Source organism: Phocoena phocoena, chromosome 5 (assembly GCF_963924675.1).
Source record: "Phocoena phocoena chromosome 5, mPhoPho1.1, whole genome shotgun sequence".
In the NCBI taxonomy this organism is placed as follows: domain Eukaryota; kingdom Metazoa; phylum Chordata; class Mammalia; order Artiodactyla; family Phocoenidae; genus Phocoena; species Phocoena phocoena.
The window spans coordinates 9,988,548-10,007,650 of record NC_089223.1 but is presented as its reverse complement, the minus strand read 5'-3'; the positions used below and the strand labels follow the sequence as shown (position 1 = coordinate 10,007,650).

Below are 19,103 nucleotides of genomic sequence, written 5' to 3'. Positions count from 1 at the left end.
AACTAATGTTGGAGGAAAAAATGAACACTTCTTTCTGAGTTAATTATCCAAAATATGCATTTTTCTGGCAAAGTGAATACATTTTCTGCTGTGTTAAAACTAATAATTCTAGGCATCCATTCATAAATATCTACATGATTTTAGTCAACTCAAAGATAAAGCTTGATTACATAATACATACCTATAGTTATATGTAGTAATGTTTTATGTAATAAATTTCATATTATAAATTATTTATAAAAGGTTATTCCCAGTAATGTAAGACATGTTCCTTTTGTCTGTAATTCTATTACTATCTTAAGTAATAGATATGGGTCAATGGGTGTCTAAAGTGACAATAATATGCTCATGGGACCAATAATCAGCATCAAACCCAGTCATGAAACAGTCTAAAGGTCAAGTTTCAGTAAAACTGTTGTCAGTAGTCAAGAGTCAATAAAATAGACTCTAAATTTGTATGCTATCTCACTAATGTTTTCAGAAAAGTTCTCAAAAGCTTGACGGTCTATAAAATCTGTTTTGTCATTTAATTTAACAATTACATAATACATTGTTAATGTAGTCAAATATGAAATCATCATAGAGAACATTATTGACTAGGGTTTGTTTTTTTGATCTTGATAACGAGTCAGGGCCTCTTATTGTATAGTATGTCTTTATTTTATTGGTATTCTTAAGAATGATTAATTTTTTTTTAATTTCTCATTACTTCCTCATTTTTGTTTTGGAGAACTCATTTTATTTCTGTCCAGATCAAATGCGTTATATTGCAAAATACTATTCATATATATGTATATATATGTTGAGAACACATACTATAAAAGTAATGCCCACTGCTATTCTTGTTACCTACCAAATGCGTTTTCATGTTATGAAAGTATGATTTAATACATTTACGATGTCACATCTCAAAAACACCCTGAAAACATGAACTATACATTTCATATTTTTGTATAATTTTTAGATAATTTGGGATTTATATAATATCTATATTAACAAAACATCTCATTAGGTTAATGCATTTTTGGTATCTTTATGTAAAAATAAAATTTGCTTTTGTTAGCAAAGTTATCGAGTACTTTGCTTCATATTACATGATTGTGTCTCTAGGTATGGCAGTATGGCGTTAAATCTTGCACTTTACAAAATAAAGTGTGGCCTTAGCCTTCACGATTTTTGATAGGTAGAACTGAAATGCCTAATCCTGGGTCAGTAATCTGTTTCTGGAATTACATAAAGTTCAATATATATTATAAAACATTATCTTTTTCAGACTGTCAAATCTTCATTACTGTAGGATTATAAAATTGATAATCAGATTGAATTACTAACAGTTTATAAATGACTAATAATTTTAGTGTTAATAAAATAAGTTGTAGGGTTTATAGCAAATAACTTTGCAAGGAAAATACACCCGTGGGCCAAATATTGTTCACACTTACCAGTTCTTCCTGAAGTTGGGAAATGAGTTCGTCCTTCTCTTTCAGCTGTAGCTTCAGCATTGAGCATTCATCTTTCATTATATCCTATAAAAACATCAAAGAGATGGCATAATACACTCAGACCTTTCAGTTTGCTCTTGATAAGTCAGCTTCACGCAGTGGGAGATAATTGCATATGACTAATAAAACTGAAATTTCCTCTACAGTCTGATATTTTTCATAATATACTCTATGTTGCAAAACAAACTAATGTATCCAAAGATACTATACTATATATGATATATACACGTACATTTTTTCTGATAGCCTTTTCTTTTCTCTTTGTTCATTTAGTTGTCTAAGACAGAAATCAGGGATTCATCCTAAATTCTGTCCTCCCATTCCTGTGCATACATAATCAGTGGAATAAAAAAATTATACTTCAAAAGAGATAGTTTACCTACCATTTATTCCTGTTATAATTAAATATTTATTCTCAAATGAATGGCCATGTTATAGTCTTTATTTTTAATGATATCTCTGTAACATTTGTCCCTTTCACTAGAGCTCTGTCTTTGGGTATTTAACCTTGTCACTCTGCATGAACATTCAGCTACAGTCCCCATGTACACAATACATCCACATGACTTCTATTACTCTATGCTGGAAACTCTCACCTAACCAATGCTTAATCTAGACTTATCTTCCAAGCTTCAACCCACAAAAAGAACTACTTCCTGAGCATACACTCAGCATTTTCCCATGGACATTCCAACTCAAACTTCATCTCTACATCTTTTCCTACTTCAAAAATCATTTCCAGTTATTTCTCTCATTATCTTCTTATTTCCTAAAATAGCTAGAAAAGCATCCCATACTCTCAGCTCACACTCACTCTGAACCCAATCTGGTGCCCAATTCTTTGATCTGTTTCCTTGGTATTTCTTGAACTCACTCCTTTCTACTCCTCATGGACTTACTCCAGGTATCCATTGCTTATCTGACTTACTGCAGTTAAGTCTCTGAACTGGTTCTATGTCTATCACCTTCCCTATCTGCCAGAGTTATTTTCCTAACTGGGAATTAATTACATCATTTCTTAATGTAACAGCTAATCACTTTAGAGGAAAAAAAAGTCAAAACTCTTTAGCATAGCATATGGTGCCTTTCATTCTCGACTACTTGCATATTTCTGGAGTGGCAGTTTTTCATTTCCAACTTTCTGACAACCAGGGCTCATTCCTACAGAACCGAGCTGCAGAATGCTGTTTCATGTGTCCTTGTTTTACACATGCACATCTCTCGGTTATACCGCATCTCTCTATCTCCCACAATTTCTCATGATCTAGGAGGCATTTCAAGCATTATTCCTTATTCCAGCAGGGAGCCTTCCCTTGTTGGCCGAGTTATGTTTCCCTTGAGTGTGACGCCGTGCTCCATAGCGTCTAAATCATACATCATTTCATACGGTACTAACACTTCAAGTGTTGTTTGCTTGTTTCCTTCCCTCATTAGACTAGTTTCCCTACCCCACTTGAGCAGATAGACTATTTCAGTAGCATATTACCAGCACCAAGCATTAGTAGCTGACACACAGAAGATGTTTAAATCCACGTTTGCTTCCCATAACTTAGCAGGTAAACAGTATAAGTAAGAGAATTCCCACTTTTTCTGAATCTGTTAACCTTACCTGAGCTGGCAAGGGAGAAAACAGCTAATGGATTAGAATAAACAGAGTACTTCTTTATTCTGGTTCTCATGGTGTTAATTTGTTTCTATTTTAAGCACTATAGAACACATGATTCAAATTTACTAATATCTCCTTTCATTTGCTGACAGCCAGCTGATTGGGATATACTAATTATCTGTTCCTTCTATTTCATAGTACTCCTGTTTCTTCCCTAAATCATGGGCTTTCATGAGTAGAGTTTATACCCAACATTTTAATATTTATTTTCATATTCTAAATATTACATGTTACAATGTTAATGGTAAAAAAGCTTAGCTTGCTCCATAATGCAAAGAAAAAGTTTGCAGGCTTAAAAGGTAGGTAAGAACTTCCCTGGTGGCGCAGTGGTTGAGAGTCCGCCTGCCGATGCCGGGGACACGGGTTCGTGCCCCAGTATGGGAAAATCCCACATGCCGCGGAACGGCTGGGCCCGTGAGCCATGGCTGCTGAGCCTGGGTGTCCGGAGCCTGTGCTCCGCAACGGGAGAGGCCACAACAGTGAGAGGCCCACGTACCGCAGAAAAAAAAAAAAAGGTAGGTAAGAAAATCATCATGTCCCTTAGAATCAGAGACACCTAAGGTCAAATCCTTGGTACTACCATGAACTCTCTCTGTGGCTTTGTGCTAATTAACTTCTTTGAGGCCCATGGACATTATCATGGAGGTTGATAACACCAGACTATAAACTATCTGATGACAAAAGCTCTACTGTATTACTGCTTATATTCCCAGTCTTGCCTAATAGCCCATTTAAGAAAAACTAACTCCCTTCATAAAATAAAATATTGTCACATTTTCTCTAGGAAACAAATATTGAGGTAGAGTTAAGAGTACAAAAGGTTTATAAAAGAATAAATCCGTGTGAAAAGAAAAGAAGAATCAGAATTGGGCAGAGGAACATGGACCATGATTCATACCTGACAAACCCTCTACCAGCGAAACGAGGAGCTCCAGCACCAAGACTGCCTAGGAGAGGAATCCCGTGCGGAAGGCAAGTGGGTAGGCTCTTGTACCACTCCCTGTTCAGTCATTGGCTGGGAGCTGACTCGAGAACTAGATCTCAGCTGCTGTCATGTTATTCATTGTCTCACACTAACAAGCGATGCGCTTGACTTCAGCTGGAGACAGCCAGCTAACCATAGGACTTTCAGCTGGGCAGCGAGTCCTTTATTGAAAGGGGATCTGAGCCTCAGCCAGAATCCACTCCAACTGTTTGTTATTGAATAATCAGCAGCAATACTTTTGTATATTAATTAATATTTTGTCAATGAATTCATTTAAAGTGAAGATTTACCTATATTGTGGCTAATAGGAATTGTAAAGAAACTTGGCTTTCCAAAATCATGCTCACTTTACTAAATTCTCTGATTTGTTTCAAGAAGTTTTTAATCTCACAGCTTTAAACCAGGTAGGTGCTAATATATCATTTGCACTTATTTATGGAATAACATATTAAGTATTCATTGTATGTCATCAGAAGCAAATTTATAAAATTCTTCTCTATGAATGACTTTGCAAATGAATCATAGTTACCTAGAGTTTTGTTTTTAGTTGTTATATGTACATGTGGCAAAATTCATACAAGTATCTGTCTAACACACAAGATGAAAACCCTTAAACAATACTTAGTAAAATGAAGGCTACTCTCAGATGAATCGATATTTGCTCAATATATTTGCAAAATTCTCGGACATATTTGATAGGATGATCTATTGAGTTAGAAATCCTATTGATGTGTAGAATTAACAGGATTTTAGTATCTTGGTTTTTAAAATAAGGTTATTCCATTAACCCTTAGGCTAATGTAAGCAATTTAACCTTGTGCTTATTTAAATGCATATTACTTATGAAAATATATAATTGAATAATTATGGCATCCTGTTTCTCAGTCAAGTATAATTAATTCTAGGACTAAAATTCAATTCTATATTTCCTAATTTTTTTTTTTTTTTTTTTTTTTTTTTTTGCGGCACGCGGGCCTCTCACTGCTGTGGCCTCTCCCGTTGCAGAGCACAGGCTCCGGACGCGCAGGCTCAGCGGCCATGGCTCGCGGGCCCAGCCGCTCTGCGGCATGTAGGCATCTTCCCAGACCGGGGCACGAACCCGTGTCCCCTGCATCGGCAAGCGGACTCTCAACCACTGCGCCACCAGGGAAGCCCTGTACTTGTATTTCTTAAATAAGGTAAGCAATTGTTTTAAGTGACCCTTCCCACAATGTGCAATATACAAGAAAAAAAAAAATGAAAAGGCTAAAAACAGCCTGTTAAAAGTTCCTTTCTGTTATGAAGGCATGCTTACTTGCTTTTCATGTTTTATGTGAGGAGCAGGGGATATCTTATCTCTCAATACCCTGAATAAACTCAGAGAATTATATATGAACAAAGCTATGAACTTTAGTTGCTAGAAACAAAAGTAATCAGACATCAAACATACCCCATTCCTCACCTATAAGTACCGTTGACTTAAAAAAAAAAAAAATATATATATATATATATATATATATGCACAACGTGAGAGTTGTGAGTTAGCTTTATTTGGGGCAAAATGAGGACTGCAGCCTGGGAGACAGCGTTTCAGATAACTCTGAGAAACTGCTCCTAGGAGGCGAGGGGAGGAGCCAGGATATACGGGAGTTGTTTTTTTTGTTTTTTAAAAAATATTTTATTTTATTTATTTGTGGCTGCATTGCGTCTTCGTAGCTGCACGCAGGCTTTCTCTAGTTGCGGCGATCAGGGGCTACTCTTTGTTGCAGTGTGCGGGCTTCTCATTGCGGTGGCTTCTCTTGTTGCGGAGCATGGGCTCTAGAACGCAGGCTCAGTAGTTGTGGCGCACGGGCTTAGTTGCTTCGCGGCATGTGGGATCTTCCTGGACCAGGGCGCAAACCCATGTCCCCTGCATTGGCAGGCAGATTCTTAACCACTGTGCTACCAGGGAAGACCCTATATAGGAGTTCTGCAACAAAGTGCAGGTAATTGGGAACATCAAAAGATTACTGTTAAAAAAAAAAAGAAAAGATTACTGTGAAATAAAGAAAACCAGATATCTCAAGTTAAGGAATTAAGCTCTTTTTTATGTATGGGAAGATGCAAGAGTTGGGCTCACTGAAATCATTCCTTTGATATGCACCTCAGCTCTCTGGAGCCTGTATTTTCACATCCGGAGTTTCCTCAAGGCTCACCACAGGGAGTGACTACAGTCTGATGGCTGCTAGATGGCAGGTATTCTTTTCAGCCCTGAGTTTCCTCAGGGCTCACCAGCTCACATTGGAGGGCTGCAATCATTGGTGACTGTGGCATCCTTTGTTTATTGATATGGTAGGAAATATTCCATTCCATTTATAAATATTCCATTCATCAGTGCATAATACAGTTGTTTTGTTTGTTTGTTTGTTTCTAAATGCTATATTGACTTAGTTTTAAGGCCTTGGCTAGTGAGAGGCCAGTTAGTTCTCTTCAACAGCTGATTAAGTCCATACTCCAAACACTTCCTTTATTGGGTCTTCACACTGCAGGGCCATTAGGTACCAACCCCATCGGGCCAGGTCCCAGGAAACTAGAGACAGTCTCTGCACCCCAGAGCTCTTGAAATTATTCACATTGGCCAATCCTCAGGGAGTGCTGGAAACCTAGCTAATCCCATCCTGCTTGTCATTTATAAACTGCCCAACTTGCTGTGGCTTGGTCCCCAGGGGGCAATATCCTCCATGACCCTGACTGGCAGCCTTCTCTCATTTGGAGGTGTAAGTAACAAAGAGTTCTGTCTTTCATCTGAGCATTAGTGTGTCAGGTCCCACCATCAAAAGAATCTTTATATCTTATAAAACATAGTGCTGGCAGGAGCTGGCTGTAGGTAGTGGGCACACTTTTGCCATCCTGCTGAGACAGCTCTTGGGCCCTGGACATTTATGCCAGGAAGGACAGTGTGAATAATATTGGGTACTGTTTGGCAATACATATACATTTTTTGCATAATGAAGAGAGAGGAAAGCTTTTCTAGTTGTATATGTTATTCAAGACAGTAAAACTCGAGAGACATCCCTAATATTAGCAGATCTCAAAAATGGTAATATCCCATTTTATGGGGTGAATTGTGACAATGATAAAGAATACAGAAATAAGTAATGGTGTAGGGATGCTTTTTCAAGAATTCTGGCATAACTGTAGAATTCTGGGGAGAAGAAAAAGCAGAGAGCCTGTATGTTGTATTGTACAGGAATCGCAGATAATGTGATTCAATTTAAGCAGTAGTTTCAGGCAGTCTGGGAGGTCAGAAAACTAAGCTGCGAAAAAGCAACAAACATTAGCTGAAGCTACGGATCACAGCTCCAATTCTGGACCAGTATCAGGTACTAAGGCAAGTAGGAAAGGTCATGCTTCGTTCCTTTTTAGAGCACTAATGGATAGTTACAGCATATACAGTGCTATCTTCAAAAACTCAATATACGTACAATACATTGTTAAACGGGAGTCTTTAAGACATGAATTTGGGAAAAGCAGCTTTTTTAAACTTATGGACCAGATATACTTTTGAATGGTTGCTTATGCACTGAATGCCTGTGTACTGAGACCAACTATATAATTTAACTTCCATTACAAAACAAAATTTTTGTCTCAAAGATTCTGTAAATTAAAGAGTACTGGGAAGTTTTAGATTATCATTAAGCAACACTACACTATCTTAAAAACTATAATCTAATATAGAACAAAACGTACAAATCTATCATTGTTTTTCACGTCACCCCTTGACGTCACTCAGTTGAGGCAGAGAAGACTTGCATCTAAGTCTTTGCTGTGGTACAACTTAGCTGTGTGATCCTGAATAAATCAATTACTAATAAGAAAACTATAATTTGTTGAAATTCGGAAATAATACCAAATTCTTTGCATACATCGTCAGTGGGTACTCACAACATTTTTACCAAGAAGGTGTTTGGTTTTTTTGTTTGTTTGTTTTTTGCAGTACGCGGGCCTCTCACTGTTGTGGCCTCTCCCGTTGCAGAGCACAGGCTCCGGACGCGCAGGCTCAGCGGCCATGGCTCACGGGCCCAGCGGCTCCGCGGCATGTGGGATCCTCCCGGACCGGGGCACAGAACCCGTGTCCCCTGCATCGGCAGGCGGACCCTCAACCACTGCGCACCAGGGAAGCCCGAGGTTTATGGTTTTTTAACTTTATCACAGAATTCATTTCAAGCAGTGTATGCCTCTTTCTGAATAACAAAGCATTATTTTATGTCTGTGTTTATATTTTAGGCTTCAACATGTAAGAGGCAGATAACCCAGTATTTTTTCAATTAAAAATGGACTCTGCTTAATACAGCCCCCCCCTGCCAGCTTCCTCCTCTCCCTCTCTGAAAGAGTTCTCTCCTCGCTGGGGGATACTTGCACTTGGCTTGCCACTATTGCAGACCCTGAGTGGTAATTCTTTGCTGATCTCGAATAAACACATTTTTCTTGGATAAAAAACTGGCAATTGGGCTTCCCTGGTGGCGCAGTGTTTGAGAGTCCGCCTGCCAATGCAGGGGACGTGGGTTCATGCCCCGGTCTGGGAAGATCCCACATGCCTCGGAGCGGCTGGGCCCGTGAGCCATGGCCGCTGAGCCTGCGTGTCTGGGGCCTGTGCTCCGCACCGGCAGAGGCCACAACAGTGAGAGGCCCGCGTACCTCAAAAAAGAAAAAAAGGATGGTTACAAAGTCTATGTGGTAACATGAAAAATACACTTTTTTTGTAAATGGAATCCTATATGAAATATATATTTATCACAGATCTGAAAATATTCAAAATATGACAGTCATTTTGTTAGAGTTGTGGGGTTTTGTGTGATTTTAAATGTTTTAATTTCTAAATTTTCATTAATGTGCTTGCAATATTAAAGGTGCTATATCCTAAAAAATATATATGAAAACCAAAATATTTATTCAAACATACTTAGCAATCATGTAACTACTGAATCTGTGGCACACGAGGCATAGTCTCAGAATAATATTGTGTTCAAAAGAAAATATTCCAGGCTCCCCACCCCCCGCCCAAAAAAAAACCCTGCAACAACTAGAGATCTTTGTATGTCTTGACCTGCATCACTGGAACACATTGTTTGCAACAATAATTTTTACTATTACTACTCTTTTCTCTGTCAGTTTCTCTGATACACTTCAGCTGCTCCTGCAAATGTCCTAAGGCCCTTGTTGAGGAGCCATGGGACCTGCCCAGCTTCCCTTCTGGTTGGGCATCAGAAAAACTCTTGAGAATATATCTGATAAAGAAGAACTCCCCTATCAGAGGGTAAGGAGGAAAAGAACTTAAGTAGTCAAAACTAATTTATTTTTTAGTGAATAGGCAAATGGTAACTTTCAGCAACATTTCTACATAAATACCTATACCCCACACAATTAAAACTGTGTAACTATTTACTAGACACCAAAAAATGCAGAGTAAATAGGCTAAATTACAAACACCTGCAGGGAAAGACTCGCATCTTTTGATACTAAGTACTCTTTACACAGAGGAGAGCAACAGCATTTTGATAATTAAGCTTAAGAAAGTATACAAAACTGTTCAAAAATAAGGTATTATAAATCTGCTAAAATGTTAAGATTATAAAGAAAATAAATGGCAATTTATGGAAGTGTACAATTTTAACATACAGTTTTAAATGGCATCGGACTTGGGTTTACTGAGAAAGCAATATATTGTAGAGGTGAATGGCACCTTAGTTCTGTCAATAATTGTCAAGTTACTTTGCTTTAACAGAAATTGTAATTGTAATTCATGAGATCTTTATTCTAAACTTGTCACATTGAGAGATTTTCACTTTAATGATATTATACAATTTTGAAAGTAATAGACCTTTCTGTTCACTTTGACTATGAATTTAAATATGATTTCTGCTCTTCTATTGCTACTTAATTTTTGTCCAGCTGTGCAACATCTAACATTGTAAGAGGAGAGCCAGTCAAGTCACAGGATTATAACATAATAAAAAGAAAAGGAAACTATATATTGGAGGAAGCCAATACTGAAGCACATAGGTACAAACTAGATAGGTAGTTTTCCACCGGGGGCGGGGAATGAAGAATTTACCCAGACCATCTAGGAAACATTTCAAAGATTTACAGTCTTCTGCTCCCCATTTTATCCCTTCAGTTTTATGAGATCCAATCGGAGGTGTGAGTTTGGACCCATCATTTTTCATCTTTCTAACCTCACTCTTTGGAATACACTGTTATTGAAAATCAATTGAATAAAGGAATGATTACCAGAATATATAAAACAAGCATATGCATTTATGATAACTGGTATAATTTTGCTACTGTAATCACAATGTGCCATAAAGTGTCCTCATATGGCAAATGCTTTGCATTATCCAGGATGATGGGGGGAAAGATAGGTTTTCCATGAATTTTTCAGTTAGTTGTATATAAAGTCATGAACAGTAGGGGCAAGGTTAAACACTTGTTCACTAATATTTAAAATACTGGTATAAGAGGAAAACTCTCTAAATTAGAGTAACAGCTGAGCCTTCCCTACTAGTTCTCTCAGTCTTTAAACTTGATTACGTTTCTACCTTTCCTAAAACAAACATAACAACAAACAACAACATTTTGATTCCTGACTTCTACTCCTGACTCTCCTTTTATTAATGAGATTCTTGAAAGAAGAACTATACTTATAGAATCAACTCCTCATTTGCAATTGAGCTACCATGAATAAATAACTAATAACTGTTCAATCTTCCTGCCTCTGAAAGCTGGTTTTCACTCTATTACTTAATTAAAATTGCCCTCATCAGTGTTAAGTAGAAACATCTTTTTCTGTCCTCAGCCTGATCTATGCTTTAGACTTGATAATACAAAATCCCTTCTTTAAAATCTCTCTTCCTCCTGGACTTCTACAGTGTTATTTACTCTTGTTATATATGGTTTGGATATGTTTTAAACTTTTTAATACTTTTATTTCTTCTCAATTTTTTCTTTAAAAGTTCATTTTTCCTGGGTTTCTATCTGAAGCCATTTCCTATCTCAAATGTTTCACCTCAACAACTTATTGTATTAGCAACAACCTATAACTAACACTTCTGTATTTATTATCAATACTCACCTTCCTATCTTCTGAAATCTTGTACCAGATCTCAAACTGCATCCTGGAGAAATGCATTTGTTATATTTCCAGGCATGTCAGACTCAAACTTTCAAATCTAAAATCTCAACCCTGGAGAGCAACATGTTATTTCTTCTACACTTCTGATCTCAGTTAATAACATCATCTCTTCTATAACTTAATCAAGAAACCCAACTCATCCTTGACTTCTTTCAGCAGTTTACCTATTTCACTCCATTACCTTGCTGGCGTGGTTTCTGAAGTGCAGTCCATTGTAACTTGTATTCTTTTTCCTCTATAGGTAAGGTATTTTTTTTTCTCTGTATCCTTTCAAGAGTTTCTGTCTTTGGTTTTCTGCAGTTTCGACATGGTATGTTTGGTGTAGATTTTTTTTATATATATATATATTTTTGGTTTGGAATTCTCTGAGCTTCCTGGATCTGTAGTTTGGCATCTATCATTAATTTTGAAAAGGTCTTGGCCATTATTAGTTTAAACATTTCTTCTCCATTTTCTCTTTCTTCTTGTGGTACTGCAGTTATGCACATGCTATACTCTTGAAACTGAGTTCTTGGATATTGTTATTTTGTTTTCATATTTTTTCTCTTTGTGTTTCAGTTGACATATTTTAAAGCTCACTGATTCTTTCCTCATCTACTGATGAGCCCATCAAAGGCACTCTTCATATATGTTGCAATGCTTTTTATTTCTAGCATTTCCTTTTGATTATTTCTTAAGGGTTTCCATCTCTCTGCTTATGTTGCCCATCTGCTCTTGCATGTTGTTTGTTTTCAAATAGAGCCCTTAACTTATTAATTATATCTACTTAAAATTCCCTGCCTAACTTTAAAATCTGTGACATATATGAGTCTGGTTCTGCTGCTTGCTTTGTTTCTTCAGACTGTTTTCTCCTGCATTTTAGCATGCACTGTAATTTTTTGTTTTTGAAAGTTGAAGGTAATATACTGGGTAATAATAACAGGTAAATAGTGGGAGTTTTTATGTTAATCTTGCTAGAAGTTGGGCTGTGTTTAATATTTGCTGTAGCTGTAGTTCCCAAAGGCTTAAAATTCCTCAAGTGTCCTTATTTTTGTCTCCTCTGCTGTCTCAGCTTACTCGAAGAATGCAGTTTAGATAGAGTCTGTGTCTTGCAGCTCTTTCAGCTGTGACTCACTATTATTTATACTGGAAACCCGCTGAGGCAGTGATAAGAAGTTGAGGAGGAAAAGCATTCTATAACCTTATGATTAAATATCAGTCTTTTAGTGGACCCGTCTCTGGGTTGGTTGTGACTTTAACAAGTCTATCTTGGCTTTATTTCTCCCCCTAAGGTGATACAGGAAGGGTAGAGAGGGCTGGAATTGGTTAAGTGCCCTTCCTCCTAGGAGAGATAAGGCTCTGTCTGGTAAAGTCTTTTCTCTCCCTTTGTTAGGAAGAAGGCTCTGGGCATACTTCAGATGGTTACTTTTCCATCTTTCTGCCAAAGACACAGAGTTTTTTTAGTTTGTTTGTTTGTTTTCATTTTTTTGCCCCCTTTGGTACTTCACCCTGAGAACCTGGTAGGCTTCCTAGAGGTAAAACTCATGTTAAGTGTGGGTTCCCCCCGAAAGAATATGGCCCTCCAGGAGTTTCCTACTATCAAGTTAGTCTGCTCACAGCTTTTAGCAATTCACCAAAATTACCAGTTAAGTGTTCTTACCAGGTTATGGTATCAGTGGCTCTGTTCCAAGTAAACTGATTTCAGCTGTGATTCTCTATATTTGCCTCGGGTGGTGGTTTCCTCAGTGGCTTTATATCTCTGATAGGCCCAAGAATAGCTGTCGATTTTCAGTTTGTTCAAAATTTTTCTTGTAAAAACACAAGTGACAACGTCCAAGCTCTTTAACTGTTGGAACTTAAATGGAAGTCCCCAGCCTTGACTTCTCATCTTTTCTCACATTCTATCACCAAGGGACAAACAATCCTCTTTTTGCCTCCAAAATTCCTTTAATTCATTCCCTTTTTTCAATTCCCACTGCCATTGACTTAACTCAGGCCTTTGTATCTGGTTAGAATTCACTAGTCTTGGAATTGTTCTCCCTGATTGTGTTTCAACACTAAGGAAGGAAACCTTAATAAGGTTATTTGTATTGCTTAATTTACCTGTTAAATGTAAGATCTTTGAGGATAGGAACCATATTTATTTTTATACACCACAAACAATGTAGTCCAGTAACTTTCACAGAGGAGGAGTTCAGTAAATACCAATTCAATGAATGGAGGGGTTAGTCATCTACTATCCTATGTGACTTTAGTGCTTTAGTAGAAACATTAGGCTGAAATCTGAAGTTAAAGTTGATTTTTATTTCCTTAGATTAGTCCAGAAACTCCTTGAGTGAATATATTTTGCCCATAATATATTCCATTAATGATGCTAGTAGCTACCTCCTTGTGGTATTCTAAGTAACAATTCAATGAGGGCAGGCCAGGGAATGTGCTGTATAATTAAGACTCTGGGTATATAAATCTTAGATAGATATAGATAGATAGATATAGATATGTAAAATCTACAGACAATCCTGAATCCCCAAATACTCAAGAACTATCAGAAACAGGAAATAATTTTACTGCCTTTCACCGTATCAAAACCATATAGAAGAATACTTTATAATAGAGATGTTCTTTTCTTTCTCTCTTTCTCTCTTTCTCTCTTTCTCTCTCTCTCTCTCTCTCTCTCTCTCATATCAGGCATCTAACACAGTGCTTGGGTTTTCACCACTCTTTTCAAGATAATTTTACCTTCTTTGTAAGCTACATCACAATCATTATTCCTGTCTTTCATAAGTAAAGTGAAATAGAAATAGAAAAAATAAGTGACTTGATCAAGGAAAACACAAAAGTTATCAACAGATGTAAAATATAATAAAAGACTGTCATATTGCAATAACAAAAAACATGATTTCATATGTATTGACATAGCTATTAGAATACTGAGAAAAATGCAGAAATTTTAATTTTCCCTAATATTTAAAGCCAAGATTGCATATTACATATAAAGGTATTTTTAAAAGAATGCAGAAAAAATGTGTACAAAACACCCTAGTAATCTTAGCCACAAAAGAAAAGGAAAAACATTAACTAATTTTTGTATTGCCTATTTTATCAGAAACAAAATCTTCTAAATTTAACTTCTAGAGAAATAAGGGAAGACTCCCCACTCAGTTCCATAGGCTTTATGTCCATTTCATTAGATTTGATTTTACAGAAACCCTACGAGTTATGTCATTACTGAGATTTTACAGGAGAGCAGAGTGCCTCAGAGAAGCCCTGGTAGCTAAGATCCCACAGTTATATTTATGTTAGAAAGGAGTTTTACACATTGCATGTTTGATGAATGAGAAATTTCTGAGTTGAGCTCAGTGTCTGGTTCTATAGAGAATAAAGTATCAAGAGGAATATTCTTTCTGTTCTGGATTCCACGAGTTCACGATCTTTTGAATATCACACATATGTAGAAAAGTTGACACCAGCAAATTGAGGCTACTTTTACAAAGTATGTTAATAAAGTAAAGAGGAAATATTCCTGGGCAAGGGTCTTCCTAACCATGTCTCATGCTCACGGGGCCTCCATAGTTCATCATTATTTTGAGAGAATCATTTGAATGAATGTCAACAATATGTAAAAACCTAATGTCCTTTGCCTACCCCTTTTCCTTTCACATATAGTTAACTGGATGGAAAAGGTCCTTCACCTATTTGCCTCTCATCTTCAACTTTTGAATAAAGTCATGATGGATAATCTGAGCCTCCTTAACCCTTGGTCTCCATTTGACATTGGTCTGGGGAAATTTTCAGACTTCCCTAGGGCAGATAAGTGACTGTATTTGTACTTTTTCTTATCTCAGCATTTTGCGTGAATTATTTTGAGGATCATTCATGAACCTGAAATATTCTTACAGATCAATTAGAAGGGAAACAAAAGGACACCAATGTTTGGGCTTAACTTTGGGGGATTCTAACCTATCTCCCTTTTGGAAAAGGAGAACAGAAAGGTTAGAGAAGAAACTTGTCCTCACTGATAAGTTAACAACCTAGACTACAGATGATAGTGACTCTACACTAACTACATAACAGGGACTCAGGGGAGACCAAGTCCTGAGGGCATCTGTATCTTAGGGTGCTTTTGACAGTAAGTAAAAATTTACCACTTATAACTTATAAATGGCTTAAACAAAAAAGATATGTATTACCTCATACAACAAGATGACCAGAAATAGGTGATTCCAGGTTTAGTTAATTCAGTGGCATACTAACGTCATCAAAGACCCAGATACTTTCTATTTTATTCTCACTCATCCTCAAAAGGTTGGCATTAGTTCTTAGCCTTGACCCTTCATAGTTGTAGGAAGGCAAACACAGATCCAAAATGCATGTTCTCAATCAACTTGATTTAATATTAGGGAAGACAGTTTCTCCTCGCTGGTATCTTTTTCATCCAATGCAATTTTTTTTCCCTATGGTTCATTGGCCAGGATTGGGTCACACAACCAAACCCTAGCTTCACGGGAGTATCAGACATTTTTCAGCTGGTGGGCTCTACATCAAGGATGAATGTCTGTGTGGGGATGGGATGAATGAGGTAGGATCTGACATTGTAAGAATGCATGCAAAACCCTTAGGGAAAGTCTCATGTGACCTTGCACTCATAACTCTTATTAATTTAAAAATCTTTCACTGAGTAAGGTATATAGAAACAAGTGAATGCTAAATGTGACCCATTGGACAAGGGTCTGAGAATACAGCAGCAAACAAGTTGGAAAAAGGATGGTTATACTCTTTAGCACAAGGGACAGATTTTTAAAGTACAATGATGTTATGGAAGAGAATTACTAGATTCTAGAGAAAGACAATTTAGTCTTTTTTGATGAAGTAATGCTCAAGCTCCAATCTGAAGGATGAGTATAATTTTGCTGTGGAAAAAAGAAAAACAAAACACGCCTGGACTAAGGTAAAAGAGAACACAGAAATTTCAAGGAATTAAAATATATCTAGTACAGACAAAGTATAAAACACTAAGGGACAGGATGGCACTTGACAATGCTGTACAATAAGTCCTATCACTTGGGCTTCTTAGACTTTATCTTAAGGACAAAGGGAATGAAGGTGTTTAAAGACAAGGTTTTTTTGTTTTGTATGGATATGACATAATATTTACATAATTGGAAGAATGATTGGGGAAATAAGGGGAGGAGATAGAATAGTAAGAGAGGAAGTGAGGATACCAATTAGGAGGCTATTATCATATTAGAGAAAACAGGTAACAGTATTTTACCTAAATTGCTAGTAGTGGAACTGAATTACAGATTTTGTCCCAAGCCCTCTGGAAAAATACTCAACTACTGTCTGAAATAATTTTTATGAAGGTATTAATGCACACAATTTAAAAATGCATAATTGCAAATCAATTCAATGTGGTTTAATAAAGAATTTTCAAAAGTCAATTAAGAACCTTTAAGCCTGTGTCTAAGGGATCAGGAATCTTGAGGAATGCAAGGTTCCCTCTGGTTAAACATGGTATCCCACATGAAGTTCACTGACTTCATTGCAGATTGTTCCCTCCCCAAACATGAGACAGAATATAGGAAAAATATGTAATTTCTGGGTTGCTGGTTTTGGGAAGGATAGATTTGGTTTTCTAATTTGTTTGTGTGTTTGTTTGGTTTAGTTTTCTACAAGAATGCATTTCCAATAATGTATTGGCATTTAATGGAGAACTTGAATACAATAAATTTTGCTTCTTGGATACTCTTATAGCAAGGTTTACTTGCAATCATCCAATGAGAGATACATCTATCCATGCACTCATGCACATCCTACTTCCAAATTAATCTTCTCAATATATTTATCAAAATCTCGAGTTGTGTTTCTTTCTATTTAGGGACTTATGAATACATAGATACAGTATAAATCTTCTCCCTATCATAGTCTTCCAATTGCCAGTGTCTGTAAAATACAGATTCAACATATTAAGTTTTGTTAGACCTGAATTTTCTACTTCCCACAGTAGTAACTTTAAGCAGCATAGTGTTCAAGACAGTATAATTTGAGTTATACCATTATCAGGCAAAAATAGTGTTTATATTTTAAAGAGAACTACATGAAAAAAGTCTAATGAATGTATTCAATCATGAGGCAGTGAATTGTCTTCTTTTCCCCCCCAATATATTAAACCAGAAGAGTATGGAATATTTAGAGGAAAGAAGAGCTATTACTAAAAGAAGCAGCTAACATTTACTTTGTTTTAATTGTACGTCAGTAACTCTGGATAAATTATCTCATTTAACCCTTACAATAACCCTGAATTAGGAACTTATGTTTTGTGATCAAGTGTTGAGAAACCAATGTTGTAAATGTGTTAATAATGCACTCAATCTACCAGAACTACCCTGTAACAGTATTAGGTCTCTTTGGCTCCAATGTCTAGATATTTCAGTATGATGATATATTGTCTCTTTCATACAACATTTATAATATGCCAAGCATTCCTAGTTGTTTTAAGCACATTTAATTTAGTTAGTACAATAATTCTGCTGGACAGATATGGTAGATATTAGTATCTATATTGTACAGATTTAAAAATCCCTGAAACTCAGAGACGTTTAAATAAATCTTCTAATGTCACAAGTTAAGTAGTGGACAGAGATAAGTAATGGAGTTTTCATTTGAACCTGTACATTTTGACACCAAGGTACACTGTTTTGGTTTCAAATTATCCAAGATAAATAACAGAAATGGTGACAAATTATCAGGAGAAAACTAAGCGAGGGAGGGGTAATAGAAAGTGCTGGATGTGAAGTCTTAGAGTCCAGCAGGTTATGTGTAAAGGCATTTTTTAAGTTGTCTTTCATAACAGAGATTTGTTGATTAATTAATATATTCTTTTCTTTTTTTTCCAAAAATTACTTTTTGAGTGCCTACCCTGTGCCAGACACTGGGTACATAATGTTGAAAGAAACAAGCTTCCAGTTGAGAAATGAGAAAACTCAGTTAACTAAGGCTTACTAGGGGTGGCAGGATGGAGAATAGTAAGGAATAGAAATGTATAGAAATAGTAAGGAATAGAAATGTATTAGAGAGTTACAGAATTAAAAATTTTTGTCATTTACTAGCTATCTGACCTTTCTCAAATTCCTTAGTATCTTGGCACTTTAGTTTCCTCATATGAAATATGAGGGAAATATTAGTGCTTAATTTATGTGGTTGCTGTAGGCATTAAAATGAGTGACTAAGAGTAATTTGTGTCAATATATGTAAATCACTTAGAAGGGGTGCCTGCCTTGCAAGCACTCAATAAATATTAGTTACTTACCGTTACATAAGTGTTGGATGTTATGACGATGTCATGTTTCCTATTAATATTAAAGCACATCACCAAAGTTTATTCAATGTATAGTTAACTCTTAATATATACCATTAATTAGACCTACTAATTGGACCAAGACTTTTTCAAACAGGGATTTCTGTTCACAACAAGGTCAGCTGTAGCTCTGAAAATTTTCCTAAAGCTCTTATTTAATTTTCTATTATCTTTGAGATAACTTTCCAAAAATTTACTTCTCTTAGTGAGACTTACATGCAACATTCTTCTATTCAGCAGCATGTTTCTCTGTCTCTCAAAAACTACACGGAGATCCTCGGCTATGCCAATAAAATGTCAGAGAAATATTAAGGGCTTATAACACCTTGATGCTATAAAATGTACCACCTTGATTTCAGAAGAACTGGACTGGAATTAAAAAGGGAAATTGTTGATCTACCAGAGAGCAGAGAACAGAAGCAAAAAGAACTACAATCCTGCAGCCTGTGGAACAAAAACCACAT

General features: G+C 36.4%; 1 protein-coding gene across 2 annotated transcripts in view; it reads right to left on the bottom strand.

The window, feature by feature from the left end:
- Positions 1–19,103, bottom strand: part of CCSER1 (coiled-coil serine rich protein 1) — a 1,266,496-nt gene that overhangs the window by 671,425 nt on the left and 575,968 nt on the right. For both annotated transcript variants that reach the window (XM_065877864.1, XM_065877863.1), the window contains one exon: positions 1,443–1,526. In XM_065877864.1, coding sequence (XP_065733936.1) covers positions 1,443–1,526 — 84 coding nt within the window. The remainder of the gene's footprint in view (positions 1–1,442; positions 1,527–19,103) is intronic.